Here is a 20,915-nt window from a genome sequence, read left to right as displayed (position 1 = left end):
GGCACCATACACCAGTTCAAAAGGTGAGTGGCCCGTTGCCTCTTTTTCAGTTGTTCGAAGGGACCAAAGGGTTCCAGGGAGCTCCTCTAGCCATTTGGACTTTTGATCTTCCACCCTCTTCTTGAGGGCATTTAAGATCTGTTTATTTGCAGCCTCGGCTTGTCCGTTACTTTGCGGGTGGCATACCGCTGAATATGCCAGTCTGATGCCGAACTGATCTGTATACCGCTTCAGCGGTAAGTTATCAAATTGCCTCCCATGATCGAAGACAAATACTCTCGGGATGCCAAAGCGAGTGATGATATTCTGCCAGATAAATTTTCTGACAGTTTGCTCTGTAATGTTCGAGGCTGCTTCGGCCTCGATCCATTTACTGAAGTAGTCGACACCAACTATCAGCCATTTTTTCTGGTACACAGCCTCTGGAAATGGTCCCAGTATATCCAGTCCCCATTGGGCAAACGGGAGTGGATTAAGGATCGGCTGAAGATCCCTTGCTGGCTGATGGATAACTGGAGCATATTTTTGACATTTTTCGCATTTCCGAACCAGCTCCTTAGCATCTGCGATCATGGTGGGCCAGTAATATCCAGCCCTCAATGCCTTGTGGGCTAAGGTTCTTCCCCCAATGTGGTTCCCACAGATGCCGAGGTGAATCTCCCGTAGGATATAATCTGCATCTGTTGGTCCCACGCATTTAAGCAATGGGGCTGAGAAGGACTTTTTCAGAAGTTCCCCCCTGAAGACAATAAACCTAGAACTGGTTCTCTTCATCTTGGAGGCCAAAGCTTTATCCTCAGGAGTTTCTCCCCGAAGCTTGAAAGCTAGGATGGGGTCCATCCAACTAGGCTCTGGGTCAGCGCAGCACACTTCAGGTGCTTCGTCGACACTTCTCTCTCGACGCACTTCTACATATACAGATCTGTTCAGCTCGGTAAAAGATGAACTAGCAAGTTTGGAGAGTGCATCGGCTTGAGTATTCTGACCCCTTGGGATCAGCTGAACCTCAAAAGTTTTCAGCTCTGCAATGACTGATTTGATCTTGGCAAGATAAGCTATCATGGAGGGCTCTTTGGCCTCGTAGCTGCCACTGATCTGATATGCAACTAGCTGAGAGTCTGTTTTTAAGCAGACATGATCGGCTTCCAAGGAGATGCACAATTTTAGGCCGGCGATTGCTGCCTCATACTCTGCTTCATTGTTCGAGGCCTTAAAAGAAAACTTTAGTGCATACTCAAAGGATTTGCCTTCGAGAGAAGTTATCACTACTCCTGCCCCCGAACCGTTTTCGGTGGAAGACCCATCCGTAAACACGGTCCAGACTTTCTTTTCACTGTCTAGCGCTTCTTGGTATGAGCATTCGGCCAAGAAATCCGCTAGGGCTTGAGCCTTAATGGCAGCCCTCGGACGGTAGCTGATGCTGAATTCGGTGAGCTCAAAAGCCCACTTGGCTAGCCTACCAGATTTTTCAACCTTGCCGAGAACTTTTTCCAACGGCTGATCAGTTAAGACCACTATCTGATGGCAATCAAAATAGGGCCTCAGCTTCCGAGCAGCTACTACTACCGCGAAAGCAACTTTCTCGAGTAGAGGATAGCGAGTCTCGGCATCCGTCAGTGTATGACTGACGAAGTAGATCGGTTGCTGACTCTTACTCTCTTCCTTCAGCAATACTGCGCTGATGGTGGCTGGGCTAACGGCCACATATAGGTACAAAGTTTCTCCTTCAGCTGGGCTAGCCAGCGTTGGGAGTTGAGCCAGATGCTCCCGAAGCTGTTTAAAGGCGTCTTTTTGCTCTTCCTCCCAAACGAGCTCTTTTGTTTTCGGGAGTTTTAGGGCTTTGAAGAAAGGTAACCCCTTATCCGAAGCTCTGGAAATGAACCTCGAGAGGGCTGCCATTCTTCCGGTGAGCCGCTGAACATCCCGCTTCGTTTTCGGCTCAGGAAGGTCGAGCGCCGCTTTGACTTTAGAGGGATTGGCATCAATCCCCCTTTTGCTGACCATGAACCCCAGGAATTTCCCTGACTTCACGCCGAAGACACACTTCTTCGGATTCAGCTTCATTTGATGCTTTCTCAAGGTGGCGAAAGTTTCAGCCAGGTCCTTTACATGGTCCTCTAGTTTTTTGCTTTTGACGATCGAATCGTCAACATAGACTTCCATGTTTCGGCCCTTTTGATCGGCGAAAACTTGATCCACCAGCCTTTGATAGGTTGCCCCCGCATTTTTCAATCCGAAGGGCATCATTTTGTAATTGTACACCCCAGCGTTCGTGACGAATGCTGTCTTGGCTCGATCGTCGGGGTGCATAAAGATCTGATGATACCCCGAGAATGCGTCCATGAAGCTAAGCAAGGCATGGCCACTTGTCGAATCGACTAGCTGATCGATTCTCGGCAAGGGATAGAAATCCTTTGGACAAGCCTTATTTAGGTCCGTGAAGTCAACGCACATCCTCCAGGTACCATTGGGCTTCTGAACCATCACCACATTTGCCAACCATTCTGGATATTGGCAAGGTTCAATGAATCCTGCCTCTAATAATTTTTTAACCTCGGCTGCGATGTCTCGGTTCTTATTGGCGGAGTAATTCCGCTTCTTTTGCTTAACTGGTCGACACGTCGGGTCAACATTAAGCTTATGGGAGATGAGGTCTGAACTTATCCCGGGCATATCAGCTGCCGAGAAAGCAAACACATCTCTGTTATCCCGAAGGAGCTGAATAAGTTCGCAACGGGTGTTCGGATCAAGGTCCATCCCGATTGTTACACATTTCTCAGCGTCTCCTTCGGCCAACTCAACTGTTTCAGTCTGTTGGTCCATGTCCATTGCTGATGGATTGGACTCTTCATTATCTGGCCTGCTGCCAATGTCAGCAGGTGTCCCAGTCTTTTTGTTCTTCGGCTGGCTCTCTGAGTCTTGCGGCTCAGCTGAGGAGCTAGCCTTTTCCCTTTCGGGCCCTTTACCTCTGGGTACAGATCCTTGGGCCAAAGCACTTAGGCCTTTCGGCTTTTTTGTGCTTGGCTCTCTTTCTTTTTCTTTCTCCTCCTCATCCTTGTCGTCATCTGGGCGACTACTGGATGGCTTGAGGTAGTTGCACCTTCGGGCGTCCTTTTGGTTGCCCTGTATCCTTTCGGGGAAGCCGGCGTCTGAGACGTAAATCATCAGCTGATGATAAGTTGAGACGACCCCTTGGATCTCGTGTTATTCTGTTGAGCTGGCACCGAGTTACCACCTTGACCTGGTTTTTCGACCACCATAGCTGGTTTCTGTCCTTTAGGAGTGTATTTGCGAGCTGGTTTTTTCACAAGCATCCACGACCCAAAGTCCTCTGTTTCTTCTGGTTTGGGAGCTTGATGGAACAGAGGATTTTCCTCCATTCTAACGCTGGTATCATTCCCCATGTCATCTTGTGGAGTACAGTCATCTCCTATATGGCCTAGCTTCCCACATTTGAAACATACCATACGAATTCCTTCATATTGGACTCTCCATATCCTTCCTTTTAACCAAAATTTCGAAAGAAGAGGCTTTGACAGATCGATTTCCACGCTAATTCTTGTGAATTGACCTCGCTCCGCTTGTGCAGTCGTCTTATCCGCCCTAAGAACTTTTCCAATTCTTGAACCAACTTTGTTCAGGAAGTTGATATCAAAATATTCAACCGGCAAATTTGGAATTCTTACCCAAGCAGTAAGAACCTTGATTGGGGACTCATCTGGAACAAAATTAGGAACCCATTTCCTAATGGTTAAGTAGTGATCATCCAATAGCCATGGACCCTGTGTGAGTACATAGTTATAGTCCGCTTGATTATATAGTAGCTACATCCAATATCAGTTAGAGAAAGCTCTCCTTTGATATTCCATTTCTTCTTGAGCCTACGCATCAGTCCCATATAGCCAATTTTCCCACTGAACATCTTTATTATCAGGGATGTTTTCCAAGGCCTGCGAAGCCTTTTCTTTTCCTCTTTTGATAATTTAATAACAGGACATCTAGCATCGTTCAAGATTTCTTCTGGAATTGTTTCATCGTCAGAAACATCCTCCTCCTCTTCATCATCGATAATGAAAATTGATAAGGTTGAATTTTGTCCTCCATGTCCTCTTACCAGATCTCTGAAGAGAGGAGAGGGATTTCCAGGCCTTGAATTTATTATCCCTTGTTCTCCATTAGGGTTGTCTATATTCATACCAGAATTCTCATCTTCTTCCATCATATCATCCTTTTTTTCATTGTGATTATTGAGGATGAATTGTGTAATCTTTCTCTTAGGTTTTTTATTCGAACGATCTAATTGGTCTCTTTCTTCAATTGATTTTTCAATTTCACTCGCATTCGCATTCAGAGGGTTTTTCTCCATTTTTTTTGGGTATTATTAGTGCCAAATTAATTCATGAACTTTCAGTGTCATAGGATATTTTGTAGACTAACTTTTTTTTTTTTAAATAAGTCTAGAGTGACCTTACACTACATACGAAGCAACACAAGCAACAACGAGAACAGACACAAGGATACTTTTATTACTTTGAGAATGAGATTACTAAACAAGGCAAAGTACCCGAATGAGTGAATTAACAACTAAGGCAAGTCCTCTATGTATACTATTCAAGGGCTGACCATAACCTGGCCAAATAGGCATAACTACCCGCTACGAATTGTCTTACATGAAGCACTATTGCATACCATCTATCAATCTAGGAGTAGTGGGCTACATTGGTGGTTACTATAACTGTCTACTTCTCCACTATATACTCCTTCTAAATTAAAGGAATGACTGACACATCATCATAATGCATCTCAACTGATGAACAGTTACTACTCATACTAATAGTCACCCACTATTCCTACTAAAGGGGTAACCGTGTCTAGTAACTCTTAACCATCGTGTTTAAGGCATGGTGCACCAATTCCGTTTAAGCCGTAGCTGAAGCCAACTACTTAGCCAAATCCCACAGGGCCGTAGCTCCCATAGGCCATCCTATGTCTTAGTCTATGCCCATGGACTTTGGCCATGGAGCCACCCAAGGTCGACCACCAACCTATGAGTGAGCACTGAGCACTTGTCCCTTACATAGCTTTATATTGATCTAGCCAAATAATTCCAGTGAACACCCAATGGCATGGTTGAGGGGTTACTAGCACCTTCTTCGAGTGTCTCGCCTTTGCAAGATCGGGCCAAAGGGTTGCTAGGCAAGTCTATCACATTAGGAGGAAGCTCCTTCTTGGGACTAGCCTTGGTCTTGCCATGCCAAGTGGCTGGTGCGAGTGACCATGTCAATGGCAGGGGCCCTAGCCCCTGATTGTTGCTGTGATACTTAGCGTTTTAGCTATGATGAATCAAATGAAAAACAACATTGCAACTACAAAGAATCATTAAATAGTGCTCTCTAACAAGGATGTATCTTTGAGTGATATAAGTGGGAGAGCAAGATCTATTTAACAATTGTAATCTTTATTTGATTTAAAGTATTATTTCTATTATATTTGTTAAATTTGAATGTCTTTTGTAGATGATATATGATTTTTTTTATTCATGAATAAAATTTGCAATAACCAAAAAACAGTGTTTACAAACTTAACAAAAATAATTGAAAACATAAACTAATGGTCAAAAGAGTGTATTTGTGACAATTTATATTGCAAAAGTGAGAAACATAATCAAACAAAGGTTTTATTATTAATCCAAGGAGGAATTTATCACATTACATAGCATATGTAGAACATCAAACATTGTCCATATTACATTAATCATTACATAATCTGAGAAGTTTGGGTAAAAGCTTTTCTGAAACGAAACCGAACATGATCATTATTCAAGCCCAAAAGTCCATTCTCATAGAATCCAGAACCTTCGCATAGGACGTTGTCACAATAGAATATCTCATATTCATCTGGTTGGGCATCACTAAATGGTGATAGAATACCGAATGGACTAGGCCCGAGCGACTGAGTAGTACCTGCAGCCACATAGATGTGGCCGGTTGCATTATCCCTGGTAAATCGCCACGATAGTGGTTTCGTGCAGGTGGTAGTGTCGTCGACTATGTAGAATTCAGTTGGACCAAATGGAAGGTACTTTGAGCTTATTGGAGAAGTGATTTTGAAAGGGTGGCCATTAGATGAACCATCTTTCTCTTGGGCTATAAAGAGAGGGCACGCCGAGGTTTGTTGTTTTTGTGCCACGGTGAGGCCTCCTCCATTGGCGGTTCTCTGTGGGATGATGTAATAGGTTCCGCCGTTTAGCACTAGTTCACCATCCTCGTCCGTGATATAAGCATATGAGGCGGCCATAGTTGGGAGAGGAATGAGTTGGAGCAAAAGAAGAGCGGTTATTGCAATTGCTGGTTGGAGGAAGGTACTCATTTTCTTGAGATTTTTTGAGCTTTGGTTGCTAAGTTGTTTGAAGTATTTTGGAAATGTAAGAGCTTGTAAAATGATATTTATAAGAGGCTCCAACGAATATAAAGCTGGAAAATTTTAAAAATGTTAGTTACTCACTCTGTTCTAATTACACGATCACTTAATGTTAATAATTTTATTATTCAATACTCCTTTAATCCTATCAAGCAAGTTTTGGTTTAGTTGGAAAATTTACATCTTATGATGGCTATGAGATTATGGGATTAAAGATCAAATTCCAACAGAGGCACGTTAGGGAAGAGAATCCTATACCCTTTATCCTCACTCTCAATGACCTAATCCGTTATCTGGGATTGGATTGACCTGCTTTGTTACCACTAAATCAACTACACTTGTATACAAATTGTGTAATACTTCCTCTGTTCTATTAATATTGCAACAATGAACTTTTTGCACAATTCATCACTCTTGTTTAACCATATAATATGAGTTATACGTTAAGCAAAATATAGTCAAATGGGGTCTTGTTGGATTCGTCTCATATAATACTTTCACAATATCAACTTTTTATAATTTTTACTCTTACACAATTATAGATATTTATCATATAAAATGTGTTTTAGAATGCGTAATTTTCTCCTTGTTGCAATATTAACAGAACGGAGGAAGTACCATATACAATATGGAGTATTTCACGAGATATTTTACGTGAACCGATTTTATATTTTTTATTTTTAAAAATAAAAATTATAGGGTTAGCACGTGCCCCTCTGGTTACAATTAAAATCGGCAGCCAGTGGTCACTCAAGTAGATAAAAATATTGCCTTGTTGCTTATGCTAGCTAGTGGCCATGTAAAGTGATAGGATGAAAATGAGTTTTCATTATTGTACTAAATTAGCAATAACTAAAACGTATATTACCAATCACTCCAAAACATTTTTGGACCACAACTGTTTAAAATTAAAACCATATTCACGAGATTTTTTTGTAAATAGACTTTAAATTTTATTAAAATAAAATTTATGCTCTTCGGATTACAACGTAGGTCCGCCAGTGGTCACACCCAAGTAAATAAGAATGTTGGTTTTTTGCTAATGCTAAGCCATGTAGTGACATGTATAGTGACAGGATGAAACTTAGTTTTCATAGTACAGCATTTGCAATAGCAAAAACGTGGATACATATATTTACCTATGTAATCAAAGAATTTTTGGACTACAATTGTGTGATGCTTAAACCATATGCAGTACGGAGTATTTCACGTACAAGAGATTTTTTGTAAACAGATTTTTATTTTCTAATTTCTGTTTATAAAAAATTTACAGGGATAGCATGTGCCCCTCGGATTACAACGTAGGCCACTTCACCAGTGGTCACCCAAGAAGATAAGAATTTTGGCTTGTTGCCCACGCTAGCTAGAGGCCAAGTAGCGTCATGTACAGTGATAGGCTTAACTTAGTTTTCATTGAACTGCATTTGCAATATTAAAAACTTTAATAATTTATCTACGTAGTCGAAAGATTTTTATCTAATTTATGCCCTTTTCCACAAAAAAAAAGTCAAAATATTTTTAAACTACAATTGTGGTAAGGACAATAATTTGATCGGTATTCCTCGCACAAATCAAGCATAAGCCAAGTCAAAGGTGATATTGCATTCTAAAATTGTGATTTTGAGTTGAGTAACCTGATAGATAATAGATTTATATATTATCTTGTTAATATTCTGTAACATATATCTTGTGTAATTAGGTTTCTCATAATTAGGGTTGTACACACCTATATATATTGATTAATGAGAATACTCCAACTAAGGAGAATTACACTATTCTACATGGTATCAGATTCCTCTTAGGGTTTTATTTTCTCTCTTTTCCCCAAAACCCTATTCAATCTCTTAGACCTCCATAGCCGTCCATCTCCTCCTCCTACCCGTACTTCCAGCCCTCCTTGGCCGGTGACGATGACTCTGCTCTCCCTCATTCTCCTCCCAAAACCAGCCCCTTCCACCCGGCTTTTGCCGTCAGCAACATCAAATCCCTTATGCCCGTGACTCTTGACCACGAGGACGCCCAATATGCTACGTGGGTTGAACTTTTCCAAATTCATGCTTGTGCCTACAATGTTCTTGACCACATTGATGAGAAGGTGAAGCGTCCAAAGGATATTGATGATGAAACGTGGAAGAGATTAGATGTACTTGTTAAGCAATGGATATACACCACTATTTCCAAAGATCTTGTTAATACCATCATGAAACCGGGTGCTACGGCTCAGGAATTATGGAGCCGACTCGAGGAGTTGTTAAAAATGATATCTATTATTAAATCATCATATTTGATTTAATCTTTCTATAAGGTGACCGATAATAGTAAATTTTGCTGAAAAATTAAAATTGTCATTTTTATGTATTGAATTTATATGTATTTGAAGATTTAATTTAAAATTTTTTATCAGCAATATATGGAATAATATAATCTTTGGTTATAATTTTTACACATTTTCTACAATACAAATGACATAAATCTTTATTGTTGTTGTTGTTGTTCATTGTGCTCAAATAGGAAGGTTATATTATAATAATATGTTAAATATAATTCTAAGAAGATTTGACTAAATAAAATAGAGGGAAAAAAAACAGCAACGGAAAGTGACACTTGTCAATTCTGGTGTCTTTTTTAGTATTATGCAATTATGTAATGTAATGTAATGTAAATGTAATTGATATATAATAAATAATATGTGTACTCGGTAAGATATACATAGTAAAAGATATTGGATAATATTGTATGCAATAAAAAGAAATGGAAAATATGTGAATATATTTTGTAATAAGTAAATCACAATTATATGATTTAGTGAATATTTTTTATTTTTTTAAGCATGTGAATCAGAATTATTGGAAAGAAGTGAATATTTTTTTATAAGGAAGTGAATAAAAAAATGTTTTGGAGGGAAATAAAATGCACCAAGAAGTAACACATATCATTCTTGGTGTCTGTTTTATTAATTATGTTATTGATTGATTGATTTTATTATTCAGTATTTCTTCAATCCTATCAAGCAAGGTTTGGTTTAGTGGGAAAATTTACATCTTACGGCAATCAAATTTTATATTCTATTAAAGGTACGTTAGGGAGGAGATTCCTATACCCTTTATCCTAACTCCCAATGACCTAACCTTTAATTTGGATTGGATTGACCTATTTTCTTACCACTAAATCCGCTTCACTTTTATATGGATTCACGTGGTGGATTATAGGGCTTGGGATAGACTTTAATCAATCGCAAGACTTGAGGGTTCAATTTTGAAATCCCGATCAAAAGTGTTAGTTTAATTGCAAAAACTATAATAATCGCAAGCTCACAATTAAATCAACAATTTAATCAATTCAAACAATCATAAACACTCTTTCTGAATTTTATTAACGAAAGAAAATATATTTATAGGACATATATCCCACACTAACTAGAGTTCTAAAAAATAAAAACTAATTATTCTATTGTAGTTGTGAAACAAAGATCACAATAAGATCTAAAATATCTTATCATAAAACTATAACTAACAAATCATAGATAATCTAAAACTCTCCATAATCCTAATTTGACGAACCAAATTGAATAAAAAAACTAGTTTTAATCTTAATCTGTAAAATACTCCAGACCCAATAACTAATCTAGCTTGAGTACCCACTTTGTTCCCACATCACACTTGTTGACTTGTATACAAATGGTGTAACATTTAAACCATATACAATATGGAGTATTTCACGAGATATTTTTTGTAAACGGATTTTTAAAAATTTATTTTTTATAGAAAAATTATGGGGTTAGCATATACCCCTCGGGTTACAATTAAAGTAGGCCACTGGTCACCGAAGAAGACAAGAATGTTGGCTTGTTGCTTATGCTAGCTAGTGGCCATGTACAGCGATAGGATGACTCGGAAAGATTTTTGGATCACAATTGTTTAATGTTATAACCATATTCACAATAGATTTTTGTAAATAAGAATGTTGGCTTTTTGCTAATGCTAAGCCGTGTAGTGACATGTACAAGTTATAGGATGAAACTTAGTTTTCATTGTGTACTACATTTGCAATAACAAAAACGTGGATTTTTGGACCACAATTGTGCGATGCTTAAACCATATACAGTACGGAGTATTTCACGTACAAGAGATTTTTTATAAACAGTTTTTGTTTTTTCTTTTTATAAAAAATTTACAGGGGTAACACGTGTACAATGTAGGTCCGTTAGTGATGACCCAGTAGATAAGAATGTTTGCTTGTTGCTAATGCTAGCTGAAGGCCAGGTAGCGACATGTACAGTGATAGGATGAAATTAGTTTTCATTTTAATACATTTGCAATAACAAAAATGCGCGTGGATATGTATATTTACCTATGTACTCAGAAAGAGTTTTTGACCACAATTGTGTAAAGACGGTAAAGTTTATAAAGATTTTTTAAGAGAATTTTTTTATTTTCTTTTTTATAGGGGTATCACAGTGATTGGCTTGTTGCTAAAGCTAGCTAGAGACAAGTAGCGACATGTCAAAACTCAATAAGATTGGTATTCACCTCGCACAAACTAGATAGATTTTCATTGTAATAGAGTAAAAAACATATTTTTGAGCATCAATCGTTAGCTGAACCTTTTGGTTAACTTGACCTGTTAATACATTGGATTAAGCATAAGCCATGTCAAAGATGAGTTTATAGTACATGTACAAAGTTACCTTACAAAGTTACAAGTCATGTGGGATTGCATTCTAAATTTGTGATTTTGAGTTAAGTCGTCCACCAAATTTTGAATTAATCACTCTCCCTTCTTTTACTGTCACAATTATTAACAATTCGCTAGATATTTAAAGATTAATCATCAAGACGTCAATAACCCCTTCTCATATCCTTTCAACTCGTTATAATAATTGTAGTATTTCTTCTGTATTAACTATGTTGTTACAATATCTAATTCAACCTAATCTATCTTGACCTAACCATGATTTTTACCTCACTAAACCAACATAATTTTACAACAATCTTATATTAACCTAAATTTTTTTTTAACTTAAACATAATTACTTCGATTCATGTAATTATTTATTTAATTAATTGCTAAGAACTTTTTTTACTTAAATATGACACAACAACATGTGGCCATCCTCAATTTATCTATAATTAGTTCATTTCTTATTGTCTAATTTATATAGATATGGTAAGGTATTGACAAATTGTGACTTAAAAGATAAAACTTATACATGACGGACCTAATCTACTAACAAAACTAAGAAATATTAATGACACAATATGAAAGATAATACATAAAAGACCTAATAGTGACCCAATGATAAGGTATTAACTCAATAATTACCCTGGTTTAATAATGCCCTTATTTAAATATATAATTTGGTCATGTTGACCCAAATTTAGACAAACTCAATGCAATAAGATTTTGAATTGGGTCGGAATTGACTTAATAATGACTCAGTTGTATCATAACCAAACTAAACTGAATCAAAATCATTTGAACCGTAATCAATCCCACCCAAAGTCATTTGATCCAAAATTAATCCAATCCAGCTAATATAAGTTTGAGCTCGATACGAATATATCAGAAGCGAATATGAATGAAGTTGACCCAACCAAAACACAACGCTAAATCGATTGATCTTTACCCGATCCTAACCGAGGTGGGTGAAAATGGTAACTTAGATATTTTATTACTTAATGTAGAAATATGTTTGGTAAATAGATGATTATTTCAAGCTGATTGATTATGTAAAATGATCAATAAGCCAATTGTGGGGTAATTAGTTCATATACTATTTTTTTCTTAAATGAGGGTATAAGTATCATTTCACTATAAGAATTGAATAAACTAATTAAAAAAGCCCCTAAAATGAGCTTTTTGAAAAAGAGCTTATTTAGTAGAATAACCTCTTTAAATAAGCTTCCCATCAAACACCTTGAATTAGCTTATTTATAAAGTACGTTGGAGCTAGTAAGATATTTATAACGATAACATGTCGTACATTATTGTTCTTCATAAAACCTTCTTAATCAAGAACATTATATATAATGATGAGTACATGCGTAGTAATGCACTTTGGAGCGAGGAAGACGCCGCGGCAATTAAGCTTTAATGAAAAAAAACATTAGGCCAGTACTGAAATAATCATCTGGCCTTATTGGAAATAGACTTAACCAAATCATACGGTGGTCATCTGTGAGATTATCAATACTACCATCGATAGCCCCGCATACTATATCTTTCTTGGTTGCAAACGCATCGATCGTATTACTTGATGGACAGTACTCGAGTTGGTAAAACCCCGGATCACCTCTTCTTTTCTCTATCTTGAACCAATTGGCGGCGGTCTGAGGGCTCGGGTTTCCAATACCACCTCCGGTAGACAAGAAGAGATCACCGGAGTTGGCATCGGGGGTAAGTTGCCATGCCCCTTGCGAGCAGGCACTAAATGAGTTGTTGAAGACTACGTTGACGTCTGTGGAAATGTGGACATGTTTATGTGATGGGTCTGATGGGAGGAACTTTATTGGGGATTCGCGGTACCAGCCTTCGCCTAATTGGGCTACGTATTGAGGGCATTCGGGTTGGTTTGGTTTGGATGCCGCGACTATGCCACCTCCCCATCTAAATGTTGACTGGGGAGTACGGACGTAGTAAAATGAACCTACTTCGAGTGGGTTCCCTTCGATATCTAGGACAAGGGAGTCTACGTTGTTGGCGGTTGTGGCTGAAGAAACCATGGAAATAGAGAACATAAGGAGGATTGTGGTGTGAAGTTGGAGATAAAAATTAGCCATCTTTTTAGGGTTTGTTCGTTCTTTATTTTTGGAGTTTGAAATATGATGTAAACAAGAGCTCTGGAACTTAAATATATATATAAAAAAAAAAAAAAAAAAAAAAAAAAAAAAAAAAAGCTATGTAAACCACCTCACATTTCTTCAGACCTCAACATTTGAAAATTCTACTACCAAAAATTTTAAAATTGTACTGTTGTGATTTAATGATTTTTAAATTATTTTTAAATGCTAAAATTTATTTTTCTCATTTTAGGAATTCGTTGTAAATATTTGAAAATTAGTCATTCTAATTTTTTATTTTTTTCAATATATATTATTTTCTTTACAATATATAACAACTTTGTTTCTGTTTTATTTATTTATATATATATATATACCGATACATGGTGCACTCGGGTGCAGGGATGGATACAGCTAACACCAAGGGTATGTATGTGCATAACCTACATGTGCATTAAAATAAAATTTATAGCAGCTTTATGGCAAACCATTAAGCGTAGCTAGCTGTTTATCTAATTGTCTATTAAGCGTTATTTGCTTCCTTGAATTGTCACTTTAGTCTATAGTTGGAATCCATTGTTAAACAATTTTCCCAACTATTATTTTTGCTGACTACTACATGTTAAGATCGTTTATGCAAACAGGTTAGGATTATTGTCTATTAAGTAAATAATTGTGCACACCTTGTTTGTAAATTCTGAATACGCCACTACCCAGGTGCATAGATTAAGAATTATGTATAAAGAAGTTTTCTGATCATAATTATCCCGCCAAGTGAACATTTCACATAGGAAAGTGGAGCTTAAAATGTGTTTTGATTATGTGGTAATTTATTGCTCGAAGTGTCAAATTTAGTCCATAAACTATTTTTTGTCAATACTTTTGCCAACTCAGCATAGAATATTAATAATTTAATTAATGTCGACGGAAAACAAATGACACATACCAAAGTAAGATCCCTAAACTCTTACTGATTATGATTAGTTTCTAAACTATTTGGTCAGAAAACACCTACATTGGCTGTTGAAGGATCAAAAGTGACATTTAAGAGTTAAGGGATCAAAAGTGCACAAGTAAAATAGTTTATTAGAGACTTTAATTTTACTTAACATTTTTTTTTCTTTCACTTCATACCGTTTTGCGTCATTTATTCAAAATATATAAATAAATAAATAAAAATTACATTATAATTTTTTTCTCGCCGTTGAGGATCATTATGTAATAATCTTTGAAAAAACATTTACTCGTACCATAATTGTCACCGATTATATTTTGGATTAAATAACAAGATAGCATTTGCTTGGGACATGGACCACATTGTCCACATAGTGGTTTAACTGGTGGTCTTCAGAATTTAGAACTGGTGGTTTAACTGATGATTTTGAGGTTACTACTACTATTATTTAATGGGGGTTACTATTGTTGTTGATAATGGAATGATTTTGATGATGGTTACTATAAGGTTACTGTTTTTTGTACCGGGGTTACTGAGGGGTTTAATTTTATGGGGTTACTAAAAAGATTAGTAAAGGGGTTACTAATGCTATTATTTAATAGGGGTTACTAGAGTTGTTGATAATGGAATGATTTTGATGATGGTTACTATAAGGTTACTGAATTTTCTACTGGGGTTACTGAGGGTTTTACTTTTGTGGGGTTACTAATCTGAATTTTCTACTGGGGTTACTGAGGGGTTTACTTTTATGGGGTTACTAAAAATATTAGTAAAGGGGTTACTACAGTGGTATTTGAGGGGATTACTAGAGGGAATTATAAGCAAATGCTGAAAGGGTTACTGAGGGAGTAATATAAGGGGTTACTAAATTTCACTTATTACGTTACTTATCTTAATTTTTAAAATTTACAGGGATTCAGTATGTATTTTTTTACTACCTCAAATAAAAAAAATTTACATACCTTGGTGTTCAATATTTTCTAATAGAAGTTGCTTGATTTCTGTAATTTTGTTTTCGATCTCCAAATTCATGAATGAATCTTCAATCTCTTCGATTTCCATTGATTCTTATGAATCCAGGAAATTGTATTCTTCGTCTGCCATGGAATTTAGTAAAAAAGATGAAAATTGAGGTGAAAAATCAATGTGTTAAAAGCGTCGGTGTTAAAAGTGAAAAAGTTTTAAAAGAAAAATTGGAGTAAATGGCAAATGAGTGGCGGCGTGTTTTTTAGGTTTTGGGAAGCGTGCGTGAGACGCTTTTTGGTTGGTTTTTCCAGAAATTTCCAAAACGCGCGTTTTTGGAAAGATATTTCATTCTCCGTTATTTTGGTGAGTCCTGTTATGCCGTACGGTGTGGCCGGGGTACCAAAAACGCGCTGTACATGCACCCATTAATATTTATTTATTAATTCTTTATAAGGAAAAAAAATTGGATTTATATCCTTCACTTATTATCAATATATTTCTTGGTTATATTATCCTTTAAATATTGCATAGTCACCCAAGTAGATAAGATTATTGTTGGCTTGTTGCTAATGCTAGCTAGAGTCCAAGTAGCGACACGTACTGATAGCTTTCATTGTACTACACTTGCAATAACAAAAACGTGGATCTATATTTACCTATGTACTCTCAATGATTTTTAAACCACAATTTGTGGTATACAAACTTAATAGATTTTCATTTGGATCAAGCGTAAACCACCATATCCACGCAGAGTCTACCAATTTGAACAAACACGGCAGTAGAAGACCTTCAAAATTGATGTGAGTTTACCGACATGCCCCTAACTAGATGAATGAAAAATCGGAAATACCCTTTCCACACTTATATTTTTTTGAAAAACATTCTAATGTTGTGATATTAATTAAGCTAACTCACCAAATTTTTGATTAATCACTCTCCCCATTTAATGAGAAGACATTGTGTGAGGTAAAATGAATACTTCCTCTGTTTTTTTTTACTTGACCTACTTTGACTTTTACACTATTCACCACTCCTCCTTTGACCGTGTTTTGTGAATAATATGTAAGGAAAAATATATTCATGTTGGATCATTTTGAATTCGTCTCAGTAAGTACTATCATAACATATAACTTTTATATATTTTAATTATAGAGAATTAAACTTATAGACCGTTAAAGTTTTACATTGACAAGCGTGATAAAAGAAACAGGTCAAGTAAAAAAGAACAGAGGAAGTATAAGTTATTTGATATTTTATATATATTTTTTTAATATAATTTTAAAATTAAATATAAGTTGTTGGACATTTCATAAATACTCTTAAAACTTCCATGTAAATTATTCATGGTCAAACTATATATAATTTGATGTGCTACTTACAATGCTCTATATAGATTATTTAACTCAAGATCAGCTAATTCTATTAGACAACATTGATCATCTAGTGTATTATATATATGCAAAGTACAATTTCGAGAGGTCATGTTTACAAGGAAATAGATGCGGTCAATAATTTCCACCTATTGGACTATCATTATTTTTATCATTAATGTACCCTAATTGTGGCCCGTGATATTTTGGAGAACTTGTGGACATACAATAATTCCCCATATATTTAAAATACCATTATTAAATTAACTAGAGACATGGTGTTTGAAACTGTGAATTAGAGGTAACAAAATCTAACTCGTGTGACCTGATTTATTCTGATCGACTCGAAAAAAATCATGTTTTAAATTTCTACTCATATGAATACAATAATTTAGCATGACTTAATTTGAAATAGATATAACTCGACCTGATCCAATATCACCCAGTCCGACGCATATACTTGAATTGACATCTAATTGTTGTCTTTGGACCACTACATATCCACAATAAAAGCTCAAAAATATATGAGGCCAATAAATGTTATGTGTACGACGTCTAATTTATATCATTTTATGTTGAATAACATTGTTAAATTTATGTGTACAAAGTACCATTCATATCAATTTTTAGCCAATATTTTATTTGCACTAATCTATTTAACTCCTTTTATATTTGAAAGTGACATATTTTCTCAATGTGACTATTTTTTTTTTTAAAGTATTATACTTTATTTTTTAATAAAATACTACGAAATACGAAGTACATTTTATCATTAATTTTTCTTATATCAATGTCCTCTCATTATTAAGCTTCTCTAATACTACAAAAATACATTCATAATTAAGTAATCAAATGAAGAGAAATTTCCAAGATGAAATTCTTTTATTGATAAGATCAACATCATACATTATTGTTCTTCATACAACCTTCTTAACAATCTATATGCTTAAGTACATGCGTAGCAACACTTAAACTTTAATGAAACTTAGAATGTGGAAGAAGTCTGCCCTTCTTGGAACTAGACCTAACCACAACAAACGGTAGTCATCTGTGCCCGAAGTAGCGTCAATAACGCCACATACGATATCTTTCTTAGCTGCAAACCCATTGATTGTACTACTAGACGGACAATATTCGAGCTGGTAAAACTCCGAACTAGCAATACTTTTCTCTATCTTGAACCAATTAGCTGCGGTCTGAGGGCTCGGGTTTCCAATACCACCTCCGGTAGACAAGTGGATTTCACCGGAGTTGGCGTCGGGGTAAGTTGCCATGCCCCTTGCGAGCAGACGCTAGAGGAGGTATTGAACATTATGTTAAGGTCAGAGGAAATGTGGATGTGTTTTTGTGATGGGTCTGATGGTAGGAATGTAATTGGGGATTCGCCGTACCAGCCTTCGGCTAATTGGGCTACGTATTGAGGGCATTCGGGCTGGTTTGGTTTGGATGCCGCGACTATGCCACCTCCTATTCTGACTTTTGAAAGTTCTGTACGGACGTAATAAAATGAGCCTACTTCGAGTGGGTTCCCTTCTACATCTAGAACAAGGGAGTCTACGTCGTTGGCGGCTGTGGTTGATGTAACGATGGAAAGAGAGAAAATTAGGAGGATTGTGGTTGAAAGTTGGGAATAAAGATTAGCCATTTTTTTTGGGTTTTGTTCGTTTTTTACTTTAGAAGTTTGTGAAGAAAAGCACTAGTACTCTAGAGCTTATTTATAAAAAATGCTAAGTAAACCAACTAGTGTTTGATCTGTGCACCCAGGTGCACCATGCGTTTGGTGTACTCGGTAAAACTAAAAAAGACAGAAAGAACATACATATGAAAATAAAAAACATACTACTATTTGAAAAAGAATATACTTGTATTTGAAAAAGAACATACCTGTGTATGACAAAAATATATGTTTGTGTTTGACAAAGAACATAATATTTCAAAGAACATAAAGTTTTTATTGAAAGAACATGATATATATTAAAGAACATGATAAAGTTTTTATCATGGTTACATAGGTGGTTGAATTTAACATTTTTTTTCATGCACGTACATTAAAGAAAATATCGTATAATGTAAAGAACATATAGTTCAAACTCAAAGAACATATTATGCTCGCGTTTTTTATAAATGGCTATAATATATTTTTTAAAATATGCAAATGTTCTTTCCAAGTGCACCACGTCCATTCCAGATGTTCAATAAAAATTTCATTGACACCTATAAATTACTAGTAACTAAAGTATAAAATCACGGGGTTCAATATCATAAACATGAGAATTAAATTATCAAGCTATCCCTTGTTTATTAAAATTAACAAAAATTAAAATGCTAACTGTTAATCAAACACATTTTTTTTAAATGGCAGTCATCCTTAAAATGACTATCAATCACTATACTTAATTCCCATTGACCTAGTTATTTTTTTTTATTATTTTTTTATATTTGCTTCTCAAACTTAAGATATGATTTGTCTAAAAAAAAAAAAACTAAAGAAATGTATTTTTTTTTTTAAATCATTTTTTCAAAAATTAATTATAAAAAGTAAATTTTGCAATAAAACCACCTTTAAATAAATCTCGTTTTTTTTTGCATATAACCACCTTTAAAACAATGTTGTAAAAGACCATAAATTTTAAAAATTTTGGTTGCAACTTGTCACCATTTCAATGTAAAACAATTGATAAATTTAGCTAAAAAAGTTGTAATTTTGAAAATATTAAACTAATGGTCAAAAGGGTGCATCTGTGACAATTAATAATGCAGAAGCGAGTAACATAATCAAACAAAGGGATTATATATTTTGAGCATTGGTGTGTTACACATATGATATAAAAAATGATTTAACACAAGAATGTAATAAGAGCAACACTTGAGTTTTATTATTAATCAACCGACGAATTTGTGCACATTACATACATAGCATGGAACATCAAACATTGGCCATATTAAATCAAACATTACATAATCTGTGAAGTTTGTGTTAAAGCTTTTCTGAAACGAAAGGTAAATTTAAGATTAAAATCAGTATTCATGCCCAAAAGTCCATTCTCAAAGATTCCAGCAAGTTTGCATATGACGTTGTCACAATGGAATATCTCATATTCATTTGGTTGGACATCGCTGAATGGTTAATGTTATACTGAATGGACTAGGCCCGAGCGACTCAGTAGTACCCGCAGCCACATAGATTTGGCCGGTTGCATTATCCGTGGTTTAATCGCCACGCTAGTGGCTTCGTGCAGGTGGTAGTGTCGTCAACAACATAGAATTCAGTTGGACCAAACGGAAGGTACTTTGAGCTTATTGGAGAAGTGATTTTGAAAGGGTGGCCAATAGATGAACCATCTTTCTCTTGGGCTATAAAGAGAGGGCACGCCAAGGTTTGTGGTTTTTGTGCCACGGCGAGGCCTCCACCATTGGTGGCGATGATGTAATATGTTCCGCCATTTAGCATTGGTTCACCATCCTCGTCCGTGATATAAGCAAACCAGGCAGCCATGGTTGGAGGAGGAAAGAGTTGGAGCAAAAGAAGAGCGGTTATTGCAATTGCTGGTTGGAGAAAGGTACTCATTTTCTAAAGATTTTTTGAGCTTTGGTTGTTAAATTGTTTGAAGTATTTTGGAAAAGTAGGAGCTTGTAAAATGATATTTATAAGAGGCTCCAAGCTCCAACGAATAAAACTAGAAAATTTTAAATGTTAGTTACTCCCTCTCTTCTAATTACATGATCACTACACCAGCTTTTGCCCGAATTGTTATTATTTTATGTCAATAAGTAGCTTAGGACCAGTAACATGCACGATTATTACTGAATTATTATTTTTTGTTATCTTAATCCTAAAATACAAAAAATATAACATTAAGCTTTATTTATGTAAAATATGCATAAAAATTTGAGTACAAAATAGGGAAATATATTATAAACGTTATACAACAATAAAAGGTTTAAATAAAATAAATTTTGTCGATTTGTACTCAATTTTGTATGACAAACCCTGATAGAAAAAAATAAATTTCTTTAAATTTTATTAATAAAGTGCTAAATAAATTATATTAAGAAAATTTGAATTTTAACACCATAAAAAACGGAAAAATGGATTTTCTAAAAAAAAAAACTTTTATTTTAACACCACAAATTTTTTTAAGAAAATTGAGTTTACCATCGTCCAAAAATCTGTTAAGTGAGGTCCATTGTGCCACATGTCGTCATATTATTAGTTTTAAAAAAATTAAAAAAAAAAACCCTAAATTACCGAGCCAACCCCATCCCCACCACAAACAGGGCAGCGTCGGCCATTACCCCACCCCAAACACCACCGTTTCTAGCCCAGCCGCCGCAAACTCCGTCTCCTCCCTTTACCCCTACCCAAAATCGAATAAACCTCCTAATGACCGCTTAAAATGGCGTGTCGTTTTTTCAAACCACCCA

At 35.7% G+C, this 20,915-nt stretch overlaps 1 protein-coding gene and 1 pseudogene across 1 annotated transcript; both read right to left on the bottom strand.

Annotated features, from left to right (window-relative positions):
* Nucleotides 1-5,757: 5,757 nt before the first annotated feature.
* LOC110739447 (trypsin inhibitor 2-like) lies at nt 5,758-6,297 on the bottom strand. Its single transcript, XM_021919903.1, has one exon. It carries the CDS (start codon nt 6,295-6,297, stop codon nt 5,758-5,760), a length of 540 nt encoding a protein of 179 aa, XP_021775595.1.
* Nucleotides 6,298-17,343: 11,046 nt separating this feature from the next.
* LOC110739442 lies at nt 17,344-18,183 on the bottom strand (annotated as a pseudogene).
* Between the last annotated feature and the right edge of the window lie 2,732 nt (nt 18,184-20,915).

The sequence above is a fragment of the Chenopodium quinoa genome, unplaced genomic scaffold (assembly GCF_001683475.1).
Source record: "Chenopodium quinoa cultivar QQ74 unplaced genomic scaffold, ASM168347v1, whole genome shotgun sequence".
Lineage (NCBI taxonomy): Eukaryota > Viridiplantae > Streptophyta > Magnoliopsida > Caryophyllales > Amaranthaceae > Chenopodium > Chenopodium quinoa.
The sequence above is the reverse complement of the archived record's forward strand: the minus strand, read 5'-3'. Positions and strand labels throughout refer to the sequence as shown.

Coding starts and splice junctions, on each gene's coding strand:
- LOC110739447 (XM_021919903.1), bottom strand. CDS start 6,297: ATGGCCGCCTCATATGCTTATATCACGGACGAGGATGGTGAACTAGTG.